The 15,727-nt window shown below is 40.6% G+C and overlaps 4 protein-coding genes across 7 annotated transcripts; 3 read left to right on the top strand and 1 right to left on the bottom strand.

Moving 5' to 3' along the window:
* The first annotated feature begins 929 nt into the window (after positions 1-929).
* Positions 930-4,579, top strand: Coq8 (ubiquinone biosynthesis protein COQ8, mitochondrial). 2 transcript variants are annotated; one of them, XM_011152570.3, is made up of 13 exons: positions 930-1,187; positions 1,328-1,401; positions 1,494-1,695; positions 1,773-2,303; positions 2,400-2,619; positions 2,686-2,810; positions 2,871-2,955; positions 3,049-3,164; positions 3,227-3,389; positions 3,463-3,665; positions 3,737-3,889; positions 3,993-4,093; positions 4,235-4,579. In XM_011152570.3, exons 3-13 carry the CDS (start codon positions 1,504-1,506, stop codon positions 4,407-4,409), a joined length of 2,064 nt encoding a protein of 687 aa, XP_011150872.1. In that variant the 5' UTR covers positions 930-1,187; positions 1,328-1,401; positions 1,494-1,503; the 3' UTR covers positions 4,410-4,579. The 2 variants fall into 2 exon arrangements, with proteins under 2 accessions (XP_011150872.1, XP_011150874.1); XM_011152572.3 differs by lacking the exons at positions 930-1,187; positions 1,328-1,401 and having other exon boundaries at positions 1,515-1,684; positions 4,235-4,577.
* A 66-nt stretch (positions 4,580-4,645) lies between these two features.
* PolZ2 (DNA polymerase zeta subunit 2) lies at positions 4,646-6,349 on the top strand. 3 transcript variants are annotated; one of them, XM_025307096.1, is made up of 4 exons: positions 4,646-4,798; positions 4,867-5,164; positions 5,241-5,542; positions 6,291-6,349. In XM_025307096.1, exons 1-3 carry the CDS (start codon positions 4,780-4,782, stop codon positions 5,539-5,541), a joined length of 618 nt encoding a protein of 205 aa, XP_025162881.1. In that variant the 5' UTR covers positions 4,646-4,779; the 3' UTR covers position 5,542; positions 6,291-6,349. The 3 variants fall into 3 exon arrangements, with proteins under 3 accessions (XP_025162881.1, XP_025162880.1, XP_011150876.1); XM_025307095.1 differs by lacking the exon at positions 6,291-6,349 and adding an exon at positions 5,683-5,749; XM_011152574.3 differs by lacking the exon at positions 6,291-6,349 and adding an exon at positions 5,622-5,761 and having other exon boundaries at positions 4,647-4,798.
* On the bottom strand, positions 5,632-6,812 carry LOC105190075 (REM2- and Rab-like small GTPase 1). Its single transcript, XM_011152573.3, has 4 exons — positions 6,510-6,812; positions 6,148-6,413; positions 5,917-6,053; positions 5,632-5,839 (listed from the first exon to the last, which is right to left on the bottom strand). Exons 1-4 carry the CDS (start codon positions 6,604-6,606, stop codon positions 5,632-5,634), a joined length of 708 nt encoding a protein of 235 aa, XP_011150875.1. The 5' UTR covers positions 6,607-6,812.
* A 2,085-nt stretch (positions 6,813-8,897) lies between these two features.
* On the top strand, positions 8,898-15,452 carry LOC105190077 (heterogeneous nuclear ribonucleoprotein U). The gene is made up of 10 exons (XM_011152575.3): positions 8,898-9,159; positions 9,668-10,641; positions 10,844-11,036; positions 11,137-11,873; positions 11,952-12,077; positions 12,166-12,334; positions 12,586-12,825; positions 12,906-13,152; positions 13,429-13,726; positions 14,155-15,452. The coding sequence occupies exons 1-10, from the start codon at positions 9,030-9,032 to the stop codon at positions 14,314-14,316; spliced, it is 3,276 nt and encodes a 1,091-aa protein (XP_011150877.1). The 5' UTR covers positions 8,898-9,029; the 3' UTR covers positions 14,317-15,452.
* The last annotated feature ends 275 nt before the right edge of the window (positions 15,453-15,727 follow it).

Here is a 15,727-nt window from a genome sequence, read left to right as displayed (position 1 = left end):
AATGACATACAAATGGTTAGGAAATCTATTATGCCGGTAATACAGAAACTTATGGTCTGTTCTTTTTCGTCGGAAAGTGTAAGATAGTACATTTAAGCGGGGGAGGGGCTCCCATTCCCCAAGAAATCCTAACCTAACCCAACTTATTGCATCTTTATATTGTTGGACATTGTTGAAAAGATTATAATTATTAAAACCCACGCTCAACAATATATAATAAAGATAAAATAAGTTTGGTTAGGTTAGGATTTCTTTGAGGAGGGCCGCGGAGGAGGGGCGGAGCCCCTCCCCCGCTTACATGACTATTATACATTTTAACGCATTGCGCATGCTTCTTAGTTAAGCCCCTTGCACAATGTAAGGCAACAGGCAATAAGAATAAAAATAGACCAATCACAATAGATTATTCTTGTAATAGTCGATTGTGATTGGTCTATTTTTATTCTTATTGTTTGTTGCCTGGCATTGTGCAAGGGGCCTAGGCCTGGTCTACAATACGTGTCGTAAGTTGTAAGCCGTAAGAATTGGCGAATCACAGTCGATTATTACAAAAATAATCGGCTATAATTGGTCAGTTCTTACGGCTTACAGCTTACAACACGTATTGTAGACCAGGCCTAACGGCTTGTCTACAATAGTTGTAAGAGTAAGGCTGTAAGGCTGTAACGTAAGCTATCAACGAATGAAAATATTTCATTTCGTGTCTTGCAACCTTACAGCCTTATGGCTCCTGCACATAGAACGCGGCAACGCTTGTCGCGCGGTGGAAGTTGGAGCGATCGCCAATCAATGTCCTGCTTTCCTCAAGAGCTGGAAGTTTATTACAGAATAGCGGCACGTTGATTGGCTATCGTGCGAATTTCCGCCGCGCGGCAAGCGTTGCCGCGTCCTGTATGCAGGAGCCATTACTCTTACAGCTAATGTAGACGAGCCTTTAGTCTGTATTATCGGCATGACAAATTTTCTAACCCTATACGTGATATTTTTCAGATTTTTATAACTTTTGATCCGTTTGAGAACGACACTTTTTTCTTTCAAAATCGCGTCCTACGCAACAAAATATACAATTGTGTAAAGTTTGAGCGAAATCTAAGGTGTTGTCGGTCTTTTAAATAATTACCTTTATTTTATTCTAGATTTATATTGCGGACGTTGTAAATTAATATAATAAATAAATAAGAACAATAGTAAGTATTACATGTTATTTATTCCATATGTCCTTTACATACGTTTTATACATTTCATGCAAGTAAATTATAATTACTTTTCATTTACAGCAAAGTACTTTTGATTGCTTACATAATTATGTTTTTTTCTTTTTTTTCAGATAACTATACTGATGATATTAATTTAACTGTTCTAACCTTCAAATTCTTGGATTTATCGGCATATCAGATTTGTGTAAGCATTATGTACATACATGAAAGTGCTTAAAAAACTTGTAAATACAAGTTAAATTATAAATAATACCATTAAGTTAATACATTATTTAGTTTCTGTGAAATGCCACGTTCGAAAGTTTCTGATCTACTTGGTGTACTCAAGGGAGCGCAAAATGTAGCAAATGCTTTGATAAAACATCAGGAAGATGCAGTCAAGTACAGAATCATGCATTCTAGTTTAAAGAATATACCAAAGAAATATGTACAAGCCACAGAAAAGCAATTGAACAATATAGAACCAAGTAAGATTTCTGTAAGTTTTCTGCTCAAACTATGTAAAAAATTATAATTTCACATATATTTTTTTCTTAAAATAATTGTACTTTACAGGAACAGATAACTGAAAACTTAAAAGAAGCAATGGAACGTATTAGTGTGGTTGAAAAAGGTATTAGACAATATATTGCTGTAAATATTAATCAAACTTTGGATATTAAAACCAATTCTTATGTTCCTGAAAAGGAAACAAAACTATATGTGTATAATGTTGCAAAAGATCCTAAAGAATTGCTAGGCACTGAAAAGACCACAGTACCTAAACATGAAACAAACAAATCTGTGGTACAAGAAGCTTCAAAAGATACACAGAATAATAACATGACATGGAAACATATGACAGTAAAGGAGAAGATTCAGACTATTAGCACTTCAAATAATCAGGTACCTGATATAGAATTTTCTAATAAAGACAAAGAAATCTTAAGAAAGTTGGAACTGGAGCATGAGAAAAATATCCAAAGTAAAACTGCAGATTCAGTCTCTTCCACCAGTATTAAAGCACAAGAAAAGAAACATGTACATGCGAAAGCAGAACTTGAAGGAAGACTGGAAGCTAAATTACTTGTTAAGCCAAAGCAATCTGTAAGTATCAAGACAATTTTTCATCTGTTATATCTGATATTCATGTCTTTGTTTAATAATATGTGTGCTGCTGTTATATATGAATCTATATCATAGTTATCACCTACCGCTAGAGAGAGGAAAGTTCCTTCTACGAGATTGCAAAGAATGGTGAGCTTTGGAACCTTGGGTGTTGGTCTTGGTATCGGTACAGTCGCTGAATACACACGCAGAACGTTAGGAATAAAGGAGCAGAGCATTGGAGATACAGTAGACAACATGTTTCTCACTAAAGCCAATGCAGAGCGGATTGTCTCAACATTGTGCAAAGTGAGAGGTAAGATTTATTACAACTGAGTCTGTATACAAGCGAATAAATTATTTCTTATTCTGTAAAAAATAGGTGCAGCTTTAAAAATTGGTCAAATGTTGAGCATCCAGGACAATAACATAATCAGCCCCGAATTGCAGAGAGTCTTTGAGAGGGTCAGACAGAGTGCTGATTTTATGCCAACATGGCAAGTAGAGGTAAACGTTATAGATATATAAATTAATTAATTTATGATTAACACTCACGATTATTTTCAGAAAGTATTGGCAGGCGAACTTGGACACGACTGGAGAAGCAAACTGGCGACTTTTGAGACGAAACCATTTGCGGCAGCTTCCATTGGTATATTGTCGGACTTTCGCGTCTTCATAATTCCGTGTGAGTTATTCCAGTTGTTTAATATACGGTATTAATATAATGTATAATGCATTTCAGGACAAGTGCATCATGGTACATTGCTGAATAAGCAGGATGTGGCGATCAAGATCCAATATCCAGGTGTGGCTTTGGGTATCCAGAGCGACATTGAGAATTTAGTGGGCATAATGAAGGTATAAATGAACAATCTCGAGCAATATGTTTTACATTTTATTAAACGTCGCGTTCATCGCAGGTGTGGAACATGTTTCCGGAGGGAATGTTTATAGACAACGTGGTAGAAGTCGCGAAGAGAGAACTCACGTGGGAAGTGGACTATGTAAGGGAAGCGGAATGTACAAAAAAGTATAAGGAATTTGTAGCATCTTACCCGGAGTACTACGTGCCTACAGTAATAGGTATGGAACAAGAAGGAGATTAAGCATGTGACAACTCGTGGAGATACTTGTGTAATGTTGATCAAATCCGCAGACGAACTCTCAACGAGTCAAGTGTTCACGACGGAAATGGTAGACGGTATCTCCGTTGACAAATGCGCGGACATGGACGTTAAGATTCGCGAACGTATCAGCGAGCTGCTAATGCGACTGAGCCTGCAAGAGCTGTTCGAGTTTCGATACATGCAAACCGATCCAAACTGGTCCAATTTCTTCTACAACCTCGACACAAGACAGGTTCTACCTCTGCGGCGTGATTGTGTATTTGCAATATTTATCGAGAGTCTTAACGAGTACATTTCTTACAGTTGATCCTGTTGGATTTCGGAGCATGCAGAAATTACGAAAAAGCGTTTATGGACAAGTACATTGAAATTATTAATGCTGCGAGCGAGGGGAATCGTGATAAGGTTCTAGAATTGTCGAAAGACATAAAGTTTCTCACTGGATACGAATCAAAGGTATCCTTATTGAACGTTTAACTTTGTAGAATGTTACTTAAAGTGGCACACACAGTACAACCGCAACGATTCATAAAAGTATTAAAAGCTCATTTATTGATAGGTCATGGAGCAAGCTCACGTGGATGCGGTTATGATTCTTGGGCAAGTATTCGACGAGAATCACGAGTATTACGATTTCGGTGGTCAGGACGTCACGAAGCGGTGCGTTCGGCTTGTCTTACATTGGCTTTAACTTATGTTTAATTATTTTATTATTTATATTTAATTATTTAATTATTTATCTGCATTGACTTAATATTTAATTTATGTGCACATTCTATACAAACGTTTTATATCTCACAGGATTCAGACTTTAGTGCCAACTATAATAACTCACAGATTGTGCCCGCCGCCCGAAGAGATATACAGCCTGCACAGGAAACTATCGGGAATATTCCTGCTATGCGCGAAACTCAGAGCTAAGATCAAGTGTCGCGACGTGTTTCGCGAGGTTTATGCTAACTATAAATTTGGATAATATTAATGTTTTAACGTAACAAAAAATGTATATGCATATATATTTCTGTTATATTAGGAAAAAAAAATATATAATGTGTAATTGTTATATCAACATTAGTATGTTGATACAATCGGCATACGTACTTTATTTTGTGTAGACATATTTTGTAGTAAAATTGAAATACATTGCAAGGGACTGCAGTAATTGTAGAATGTATAATTTATTATCGGCAGCAGCTATTTGCGTAGACATTGGATTTACGGGCACAGATGGCGCGATTTGCGCATGGCAATTCGCCGTTTATGTCACATGGAGCAACGTAAACTTGTCAATTATGCGATTTCTTAAAAACACAGCTAGTGACAGTTGCTTTTAATGTTATCGTAAAATGTCTCAAGACAAAATAGGTATAATCTGATACATTTCAAGCATTTATATACATTGCTTCATTCAAGCAAAGCAAATTTATTTGCAGTTGGCACTGACATTCTCTTGGAGTTTTTGGAAATGGCTTTTCATCATGTACTGTTCTTTCGCAAAATCTATCCTAAAGAGATATTCGTTAAAAGAAAAATATACGGAATTGTAGTTTACACATCAGAACATCCAGAATTAAATGAATACTTCTTCAATGCCCTAAATGCGATCAAAGAATTGATAAAGGAGGATGAAAACAGTGTCAAAACCATTAATCTTACCTTTTATAATGCAAACAAGTTACCAATAGAAAGATTCGTCTTTGATATAGTTAAACTGCAAGCAGAGCTTACAGAGTATGTTGAGTATGCAACTGATAATTATACTTAATAATGTATGACTTTGAATTTAGAATTGTTTTTTCATTTTAAGAAAGGACCCTTATTACTTAAAGACAGAAGAAGCTCTGAGAACCATTTGTTTAAAGTTATCAATGTGCGATACATATTTGAAACCTTTACCAGATGGTACAACCTTTTCTATAGAAATTCAAACTTACGAAACTGCACATATCGCTTTGAGTGAAAATCCAAAATGTGAGGACTTTCCATGGGTTGTCAAAGATGATGCAACAGAGATGGTGAACAAAAATCTACTGCCATTGAAAGATATCAAAACTGATTGCTTGAATCTGCAGATGTATGTGATTGAAGATGCAGAAAACAAAAGCTAAGGTTCAAATGATACCTCTTGTATAGTGTTTTATATTTTTATTTCCTATAAAACATAAAAAAGTGTTTACTGCATTTACAGATAGCAACTGTCAAACTTGTCCCATCAGTTTAGATATAAATTCCTTATCTCTGTTCCATAGAATGCTGCAGATGGCATTCAACTGATAGGAGCAATCAAACATTTCTGATCTTACTGATGATTTGCCAGCATCAATTCTGATCACCTTAACTTTCCACTTATCCTCAAATTCTTTGATTTGTGTGTCATCTATGGCAGAACTCGACCAAGGTTTAAACCTAGAAAATATTATATCAAGATTATCATGGTTTTTTTTGTTTCATGGTATGGTTACTGTATAATTAGTCATATTTACTTTGTGCCAATCACTATATTTGCTGGTTTCTCTTTTATAGCAGTCATTGTGTTCATTAGATATGGAATATCATTGAAGCTTGATATATCATCAAAAGAGAAGACAGAACACATTGCATCAACTTTATCCTTGCATGCCTGACAGGATTATTCCTATATTATTTTTCCGTTAGATTAATTGTAAATAGTTATTTCCATACAGAAAAATCTGCACAGGTCATTTTGCACGTACTGGCAGAATATGATTATACTTTTTTATACTGCTTTCTGATGTGTCCCAAAATTGCAACTTGAACAAAACCACCTTGTCCCAGATTTTTACAGGCCAGAAAACATTGGTCTTCCTTATGCCGTTGGTCTCTGTGTAATTATTAGGTTCCAGAATACCTGTAAGTCTCGCTACTACTGAAGTCTTTCCCACACCAGACCTGCCTATCATGAAGATCTTGTAGGTGACCTCCTCGATGGAAGATGGCAATGATGGTCTCTCCAAGATACCTGTAATTGAAAGTGATTCTTCAAATATACCGCAAAAAAGTAAAAACCGGTATGATTTCGATTATTACACATGTTAGAAGCTATATATTATAATACCATAGAATCTCCTCTTTTTTGAAGAATTCACATAAAAGTGGTGAACCAGAGATTCTCCTTCCGCTGAGGCTAGCCAGTTCATATTAATCGCATTCATGTTTCGTCAATTTCACTGCAGAATATAAAAATAATAAAGCACATTCATGTGTAGCGCGGCGAGATGCATAATTGGGTCTGTTCTTTATAGCTGCACTGCAGAATTAGTGCAATAAGTTAGAGTGAGAAAAAATATAGTTGTCTCATTTTAACTTATTGCACCAGTTCAGTAGTGCAGCTATAAAGAACAGATCCATTATTCAATACATCAACAAGTGACACATGCTCAATAGGCCTGTTCGTTTTGTCTGGAACTGGTGCATTATGTTAAAGTGAGACAAACATAGGTTTTTTCACTTCAACTTGTTGCATCAGTTCAGCAGTACAGACAAAACGAACAGGCCTAAAGTAACGTCCCTCACAATAAAATTCCCTATCTTCTATCTTCTCACCAAACCTCACCATAACTTTTCCTATCCAATCAAATCCTTACCTATCATCGACTAATCCAACTGCAGCGCCTCCTACAAACACCTCTGCAATCAACACGTACCTCTGCCGTCTTTTATTGTTAATATAACTGGTCTGTTCTTTGTAGCTGCATTGCTGAACTGGTGCAATAAGCTAGAGTGAGAAAACCTATATTTGTCTCACTTTAACTTATTGCACCAGTTTAACAGTGCAGCTACAAAGAACAGACCAAATATCATTACTACTCGAAATTGTTTACTGAATTATCATCTATCTGTTTTTTCTCTCTCTTCCATCTACTTTCTTGCTTCGTTTAATAAGCGATAGATTACCAAATAATTGAATAACATAAAAATAATACTAAATAGCATATCTTGAAATAAAATTAACATTAACATAGGACTGAAGCAGACATCGACATAGTAAATATATAAAATAAGAAAGGAGAGAATAAGAAAATTTAAGGAATAAATTTAGAGGCCTTCTACAATAAGCAATTAGTCATAAGCTATAAGCAAATTGACCAATTACAATTGATTATTTCAAAAATAATCGACTGTGGTTGGTCAATTTGGTTACAACATATGATGAATTAATAGCTTATTGTAAAAGGCCCATAGAGCTATAATAATCGACTGCCATTGGTTAACTTCTTATAGCTTAAAGCTTAAATCACCTATTATAGACCAGGGTTAAAACTTAACCACGTCCCTTCCATCTACCCTATTATAGATATTGTTAAAATAAGTATTACCGAAAAGCTCCTCTGCCGAAAAGAACGAGGAGAGCCGGATGGCGGATTCAATTGAGGCGTCTGTTAAAAGATTATTATAATCCATGCACGTTCGACCCGAGTGTCTTCAAAACAGCTCTATCACAATCCTCGGTCCCGAGAATAAAATCTGAAATAAAGGGAAATATATTTGAAGTTAAATTTAATACTAGCGAGAATACTATTACCTTTAAACCTAACAGTAACCCACTTCCAAAGGCAACAGTTCAAATAATAAAGATTTGGACAAGAATAGCGCTGATCCGAAATAAACCAAACGAATCTAGACATCACATGTTCTATGCTTGTCCACAACGTAACACCAGACCAAGCAGTGTAGATTCCATGCAGAGAATGTGAAGTTGACATGTGACAAGGAGAGAATGCGATTTTAGTATTTTTCTCCCTCTCTTCCTCTTTCTCTCTCTCTCTCTCTCTCTCTCTCTCTCTCTCTCTTGCTAATCAATGGCTGATCTTTTCATATCCGTTTATTTAAAAATCTTAAGTTCGTCTACAGATACTGTACGCCTCATTTCATTGGTTATGAAACATCTGAAGATGATTTATATATAAGGCGATCTTAAAATAAGATACGACTATCAATATCGTCCAATAACTTTCATCGTTAATTTATTTGAAGAACTACTGAACCAGTGCAATAAGCCAGAGTGAAAGAGAGAGTATTCTTGTTTCTCACTCTAATTGATTGCATTCTTGTCGAAAAATATTTCGAGAACAGGCAGAACCAAGATCTATTCTTTCGGACTGGACTGAAGCGCTGCGCTGCAACTTCGTTCCTTTTCCCTTTAACGTCTATACACTTGTCTCTCACTCCAACTGCAGCAAGTGCAAGCCAGCTCGGCGAGAACGAACAGACCTCAAAGAGATTCAACGCGCGCGCCTTTTTGAAATTGGCGAGCGCAGCGCTCATGCAGGCCAATGAGCGCGCATCCCGCCTTGACGACGGCCAATCCGCGGGCGCGTTGAACGGCAGGGTGAATAAGACGGTGCGCACGATTGGCCGCGCTACCGGCGTCGGTTCGAAACGGTCGTCGCGCCAGCCAATGGGCGGAGTGCGCGCTACGTAACGGGTAATCGCGACCGTCCCGCCATATTGTGTATGCAGCGCGGGTTAGTGGCGCGTGTATATGGGTGTTTTGTGAAGATCTTCTTTATCACGGAAAGTTACACAGGTCATTGCATGAGCCTGTCTGACTAACGGGCTGTATCGCGCGCGCAACATGGATCCAGCGAAGTTGAAAGTGGTGGAGTTGCGGGCGGCACTGGCGGAGCGTGGCCTCGACACCAAGGGCAACAAGCCAGTGCTCGTCGAGAGGCTACGCAAGGCGCTGGAAGAAGAAAGCCAGGAGCGTAAGTCGTACCTGTCATGCACCAACAAGTGTCCCGCGTCCTCGCGGTCGAACGCCGCGATCGCAGTTTCTGCTCGACTGCCGTGCGGATGCGATCGATCTTGACGTCGCGCGACGCGGCTACTGGCCGCCGAAGCTGGCTGCTGCTCACCGCCACGCTTCACGGACGCCTCGCGACATCGTGAAACGTAGCTCGTCGTTGACTGCTAGTAATATCTTGACGCTGCCGTATTGAGTCATGCGACTTTGATTCTATGCTTAACCGTGACTTAATGCGACGTTTTTTCGCTTCTTTTCATGCTTACATGTGAAATTCGAGTTTTAGATTCTGTTTATTTCTCTTTATACTCCATTGCACTGTGCACTATTTGTGACAGAGTAGGAATTTGTATTATGAATACATTGATAGCATTAAAAAATGTACAGTGTAACAAATATTGTGAATATTGAGATATTGTTTACCAAATTGTGTAGGATAAAATTGAAATATGTTGATTCATCTCTTACAGATGTTCAAGACAACCCAGCTCTGCCTACAGAAGATGTAGATGAGACAACAGTGAAAGAGACATCTGAAAGAATTGTGGAATCTACACGATCTTCACAACCACCGAGGACACCTAGTAGAGCGTCAAGAAGCTCTACAATGGTAACTCCGACAAAAATTTCGACTAGAAATGCATCGAGGACTAGCATAACTCCGAATTCTTCAAAGCAATCCTCTCCGAACAAACCTCAGTACATTGAGAAGACACGCGAGGTATTAGCGACAATATCAGAGTCTACCTCCGAGGAACCTTTAGTACAAGAGAAAATATCAAAATTATCTCCTGAGAAACACAAGGAAGAACAGAAAGACATGGCATCGGAGATTCTTCAGAATGAAACTTTTGTTCAGATGTCACCTGAGAAACCTCGGGAAAATGAAGCAAAGCATATTGATGATTTAGAAGATGATGGGTGTGAGATGAATGTTTCTCAAGTACCTGCGTCAGAACCGTCTGAGAAATCTAGTATAATTGAACATGTAGATCAGTTTTCTAGAACTCTGGAAGAAACAGAGGAACCTAGTGTAGATATGGTTAGCAATGTTCAGCAACCGTCGCCTAGAGCATTGGTTGATAAAACAAAAGATGTTACAAAGCTGGAAGAAAAGACAGAAGTTAAAGATGATATAGATATTGAAATGGAAGATGATAATTTTGAAAAGGATGTTGAAGATAAGAGTTCAGTTGAGGAAGAGAATATTGAGCATGTAGAGGATACATGTAATGTTAAGGATAATGTAGACATTCCGAAAGTTGAGCAACCAACACATGTGACTTCTGATCAGATTGACAAAATATGTGATGTTGAGTTAAAGGACAAGCAAAAGGTTATTAACGACCGCTGTACAGAGCCAGAAAACAAAATGGATGTTTCAGATAATATGGAAGATATGGATGACAAAATGGATGATACTAATGATTCACAAAATGAGCAGGTATGTGATTTGTCTTATGTGCAAAATAATATACTTGAAGGAATAAAGATAAGTTACAGGTTTAATTTAAGATATTATATATGTTGTACTTTGTTGTACATGTAATTAGATTGTATATTTAATTAATTAAATGTACAATTAATTTAATTAATCATAAAAAACTCTTTCTAATTGTTGATTTATTTTCTCTTGTATGGTGAAGGACGTGAAGGACGTGAAGATGGAGGCGAAGCAAGATGTCAAGTTAGACACGGACGAGTCGAATCAAAAAGAGTGCAAGGACAGGAAGAGGAAAAGATCTCCCAGCCCGGTGGAAGTCCGCCAGCCGTCTCCTGCTCTGCACAAACGCGAGGAAGAGCTAGATTACGACGAATATGCCGTGATTTTATCTTATTGTGAGTACTCGTGAATTTCATGCACCAACTGCCAAATTTTAGCACGTGTAACTTGACAAGATCAACGGAGTGTACATATTCCATGGAATTTTCCTTTCAGATGACTCGGACTTAAACTTAATCATCAACAAGAACGGATTTTATTCCGCGACACCCATGCACAACGACGATCTCTGTCACATGTGGGCCGGCTCGAGAGCGTCCTACGGCTTCACAAGCGGCAAGGTATATTACGAAGCAAAAATTACGGAGAACTGCCTAAGCGCCTCGCAGGACAAGGAAAAGTTACACATGTTCAGAATCGGCTGGTCGACTCTCGGCACGTCGATGCAACTCGGCGAGGAGAGATTTAGTTACGCGTACACGAGCACCGGGAAAAAAGGTACCAACAAGGAGTTTACGGACTATGGGCCGCATTTTGGCAAGGACGACGTTGTGGGATGCTACCTCGACCTGACGGCTGAAGACGCTGTGGAACTGTCGTACACGTTGAATGGCAAGGAACTGGGACCCGCCTTCAGTATCTCGAAGGAAGAACTCGGCGAGAGGCCGTTGTTCCCGCACATCTTGAGCAAAAACTGCGCCTTTGTCTGCAACTTTGGGCAAGAGGATGCGTGGTGCGAACAAATCCCGGACTACGCTGCGGTGGGCAACGTTGAACTGAAGGACAGGGTTGCTGGCCCGCGTAGACCGGACGGAAGAGCCGACTGCGAAGTGATCATGATGTGCGGCCTGCCGGCGGTGGGGAAAACCGCGTGGGCGAGGAAGCACGCGGCCGAGCACCCGGACAAGCAATACAACATCTTAGGAATCGACAACTTGGTGGAGAAAACGGGGGTGAGTATCTTGGAGCGGAGGGTCTCAAAGTCCGACACGTGCAGCATGGTCGTTTGACGCAACACTCTTTTCCGGCAGGACGCCGCTCTTTGTCAAGAACAGAACCAGCCTCGGCGGGAAGTCATTATCGACAAGTGCAACCGCGCACTCGACGGGTTGCTGGACATGGCTGGCGGCAGAAGACGCAACTACATCTTGGATCAGGTATGCGAGATGATACACATACGTAGCTTTGTGAAATCCTTGTCGTCGCGAGCGTCGCTTGAAGAGAAAACTTCTATGATGTGCACAGAGAAGCAACATGTACTCCTCCGTGCAAAGGCGCAAAATGCGGTACTTCAGCGGCTATCAGCGAAAGGCAGTGGTCGTAATGCCAGCGGACGAGGAGGAATACAGCCAACGTTTGTCCACGCAGGATGCAAGGAAAAGCGTCTCAGACTCGAATCTTATGGAGATGAAAGGTACTTGTTCGCATCGTATAGAAAGATTTATCAGGATTAATGTAAATAAGTTTGAGTATTTGACCGAAACTGCGTAACAATCTTTCATTTGCAAGTGTATACATAAAAAACGTTACGTTTAAATATTAATTTTTTTATACGCATGTACGCGTGTTATATTTCTTCTCTTACGCGATTAGATTAAAAATGAAGTTGACAATTTATTGTCAGTTCAGTTAATTTTATTGTTATCGTGACTTGAATTTGTGTAGCAAACTTCACTGCACCTTCGGTGGGAGAGTTCTTCGACGCGGTAGAGTGGGTTGGACTGAACGAGGAAGAGAGTAAGAAGCTCATCGAGAAGTACAACAAGGAAGGTAAGGAAGCCGGGTTCGGCCAGCAGCAGCCGACGAAGCGCGCCCGTTTCGACAAGAACGAGGCCGGCAACAGGGAGATGCGTGACTCCCGGAATAACAGAGACACACGGGATCATCGTGACAGAAGAAACAATTGTAAGTCGGTTGTTATCAGCGATTTTCTTCCCGTCGAGTCGGTCAGTGCCGCGGCTACTTATAGCGCGCTTGCAACCTAGATCAAGACAGAGGACGCAACCCTCCTTGGCGTGGCGGCAGCAGCATGGGTGGCTGGAGAGGAGACCGACCACAAAGGGGCGGCTACATGAGGCATACTGGCTATGGACCTCCCGCTCCGTGGAGAATACGAGGACGAGGACTCGCGATGCGAGGGGCGGAACGACGTGGCGGTGGTGCTGACAGGAGACAAGGGAATGACAGAAACCGACAAGTCGCCGCTAGACAAGGGGGTTGGGGTCCCATGAGGTAAGTTGGCCTTCTTGCTATCGCATCAATTTTGAAAAAGAGGCTTGAAAAATATGGAAGGCATCTTAAGAGTGTCATCAAATCTTTTAAACTCGTCTCGTTTCTCGCTTATTTCACTTCATTCCTCAAAATGCGGCGTGTTGGTCAAATTTAGACAACGGATTCATGTCTCCAGCGGTCAGAAACGACCATTCGCACTCGTGGAGGCAGAAGAGATCAGTCTGCCTCTGCTTTTTCTTCGTTGCCAATAAATAAGTGTGCTTGTTTCCGTTTCAGCAGTAGTTATCAAGGATCACAGCAGTCCGGGTGGGGCCAGCAGGACAATTGGTCTGGCGGCCAGTCGCAAGGCAGCTGGAACCAGCAAGGATGGGGCCAGCAGCAGCAATGGGGAGGCAATTGGAAAGGATACGGCAGCAGCCAAGGGGCGTACAACCAGGCGGGATACAATCAGGGGCAACAGCAGGGCTACGGCAACGGCAATTGGAACAGTTGGAACCAGCAGTATTACAACAATCAACAGTATTGGGGCCAGCAACAACAGAGTGGACAGACCACTGCAGCTGGCGGCCAAGCTGTAAGCAAAAAATAATGCACCACGTAAATCTTGCGAGAACGGAACAGAGAGTAAGGTATAGATTATACCCATCTTTTTCGTATGCATATACTATTAGAGAAAGACTTAGAGAGAAAAAGAAAGAGAGAGAGAGAGGGGGGGGAGAAAGCCTGTTCCTCGTTGATCGTTATCCTTGAAACTTGCGTGTTTCGTTCGGAGAAGAGGGCGGGGGAAGAGTTTTGGAAAACTACGTTCGCAATGTCATGAAAATTGTTGAAAAGAAACACATCGTGGGGGGGGGGGGATAAATATCTCAGGGGCAAAATTCAGAAAATACCATCTCCGCCGACTGGTTAACTTCATTTGTAACTTATGTTCTCTCGAATCACCCTTGGCTGCCGACGCGATCGCGGGCGAATTTTTGTACTCACACACGCGCACATTCGTAGGAGATCGCAAATGAAACGGCCGCAGCAACCTCTACCGACACGGGGGCAGGATACAGCTACTCGCAAGGGTGGCAGAGTTACGCGCAACAAGGACGAACCACAACCGCTCAGAGCACAGCGACATCGACCACGCAGCAGCAGCAGTCCCATTCACACAAGTAAACGAAAGAGACTCGCGTCGCGATCATATCACAGCACACGCATTCACAAGTGTTTGAATTTTCTTGCAACATGTAAGTGTAACATGGAATATTTACGTCAATACAGGCAGTGACTATACACGCTGTAGTCACGACGAGGGAACTTGCAGAACAGATTTCGGTATTTTTTTTTGCGCGCGCGTGCACGCGAGAAAAAAAGCGCCACTATCGCGGCCATATGAAGTGAAGATGCATTTGCGAGAGAGCGGCGATTGCGAGAGAAAGGTCGATTTCCCCGGCGCGAGAAGGATCAATTGTCCGGTCCCTGATCCAACGATATTTATTCGAGAAAAATTCAAATAGTGCACACGTGCGCTCGTGGAGCGCGCAGCTGTGTGTGAAGCTTTTTGAATGGGTTTGTGCCTCTTGTAAATATGTACGACGTTATATATTCTATGAGAGAGATAACGTTGCCTCAAGGTCCGAGGCACAATTGATGCTTGCGGGCTTCGGAGACCCTTATCGGAAACACAGGTCTAATAATCTAAGTGCATTAACGACACAGTGTAACGGTCACATGGGCGAGAAAGGATGTAACTTTTTATCGCGCCTTTTCGAGGAGAACGGCACACGCGGAGGAAGGGGGGTACAAGGGGAGAAGAGAAGAAAAAAGAAAACGCGAGAGGAAGAGTATTACGTATGGGTACATAACACGCAAGTAGCATTAAGTTGAAGAGGAAGATACTCTTAATTATTATCCGTATACCCTCAGAGAATTGTGTAAATATGTACAGATTTAAAGTAAAAAAAAAAGGGGGGATAAAAAGAAAAAAGAAACAAGGAAGAAAAAAGGTTAAGCAGAAAAATATTAATCTATTTATACAATGGATATATATAGAGTTTTCTCCTGTAGCGTAAAGCCTTTAGAATGGGTGCCCTTTTGAAGAAAGAGAAAAAAAGAGCGATATATACAAGAAGAAACATACAAGCAGCATACACGACACACATATTATATACATGTATAAGATACAGTATATGTGTACACACGTGTGTGTGTGTGTGTGTGTGCATGTACATGTATATTGTATAACATTTTGTCCTTATCTTTCTATTGTATAAAAGGAGAATATTGTGTAGCGTAAATAAATTATTCTTGGACACACGTTTTATACATGCAGGTTTTTCATCGCACGAAGTGAACGGATCAGGCAAGTTAGGAGGGGAGGGGGGAGATATATATATATATCATCGATTTCTGCGTACTCTCTGTCTCTATATTGCCGTAGATTCGTTGCGTTACATCTCAAGGTGACACACCGACGCGAATAAGGACTTGCTGCAATAATCAGCTTTGTCACACACACACACACACACACACACACACACACACACACACACACACACACTCTCTCTCTCTCTCTCTCTCTCTCTCT

Source organism: Harpegnathos saltator, unplaced genomic scaffold (assembly GCF_003227715.2).
Source record: "Harpegnathos saltator strain DR-91 unplaced genomic scaffold, Hsal_v8.6 scaffold83, whole genome shotgun sequence".
In the NCBI taxonomy this organism is placed as follows: Eukaryota; Metazoa; Arthropoda; class Insecta; order Hymenoptera; family Formicidae; genus Harpegnathos; species Harpegnathos saltator.
Note: the sequence above shows the minus strand (reverse complement) of the source record. Positions and strands in the feature narration are given on the sequence as shown.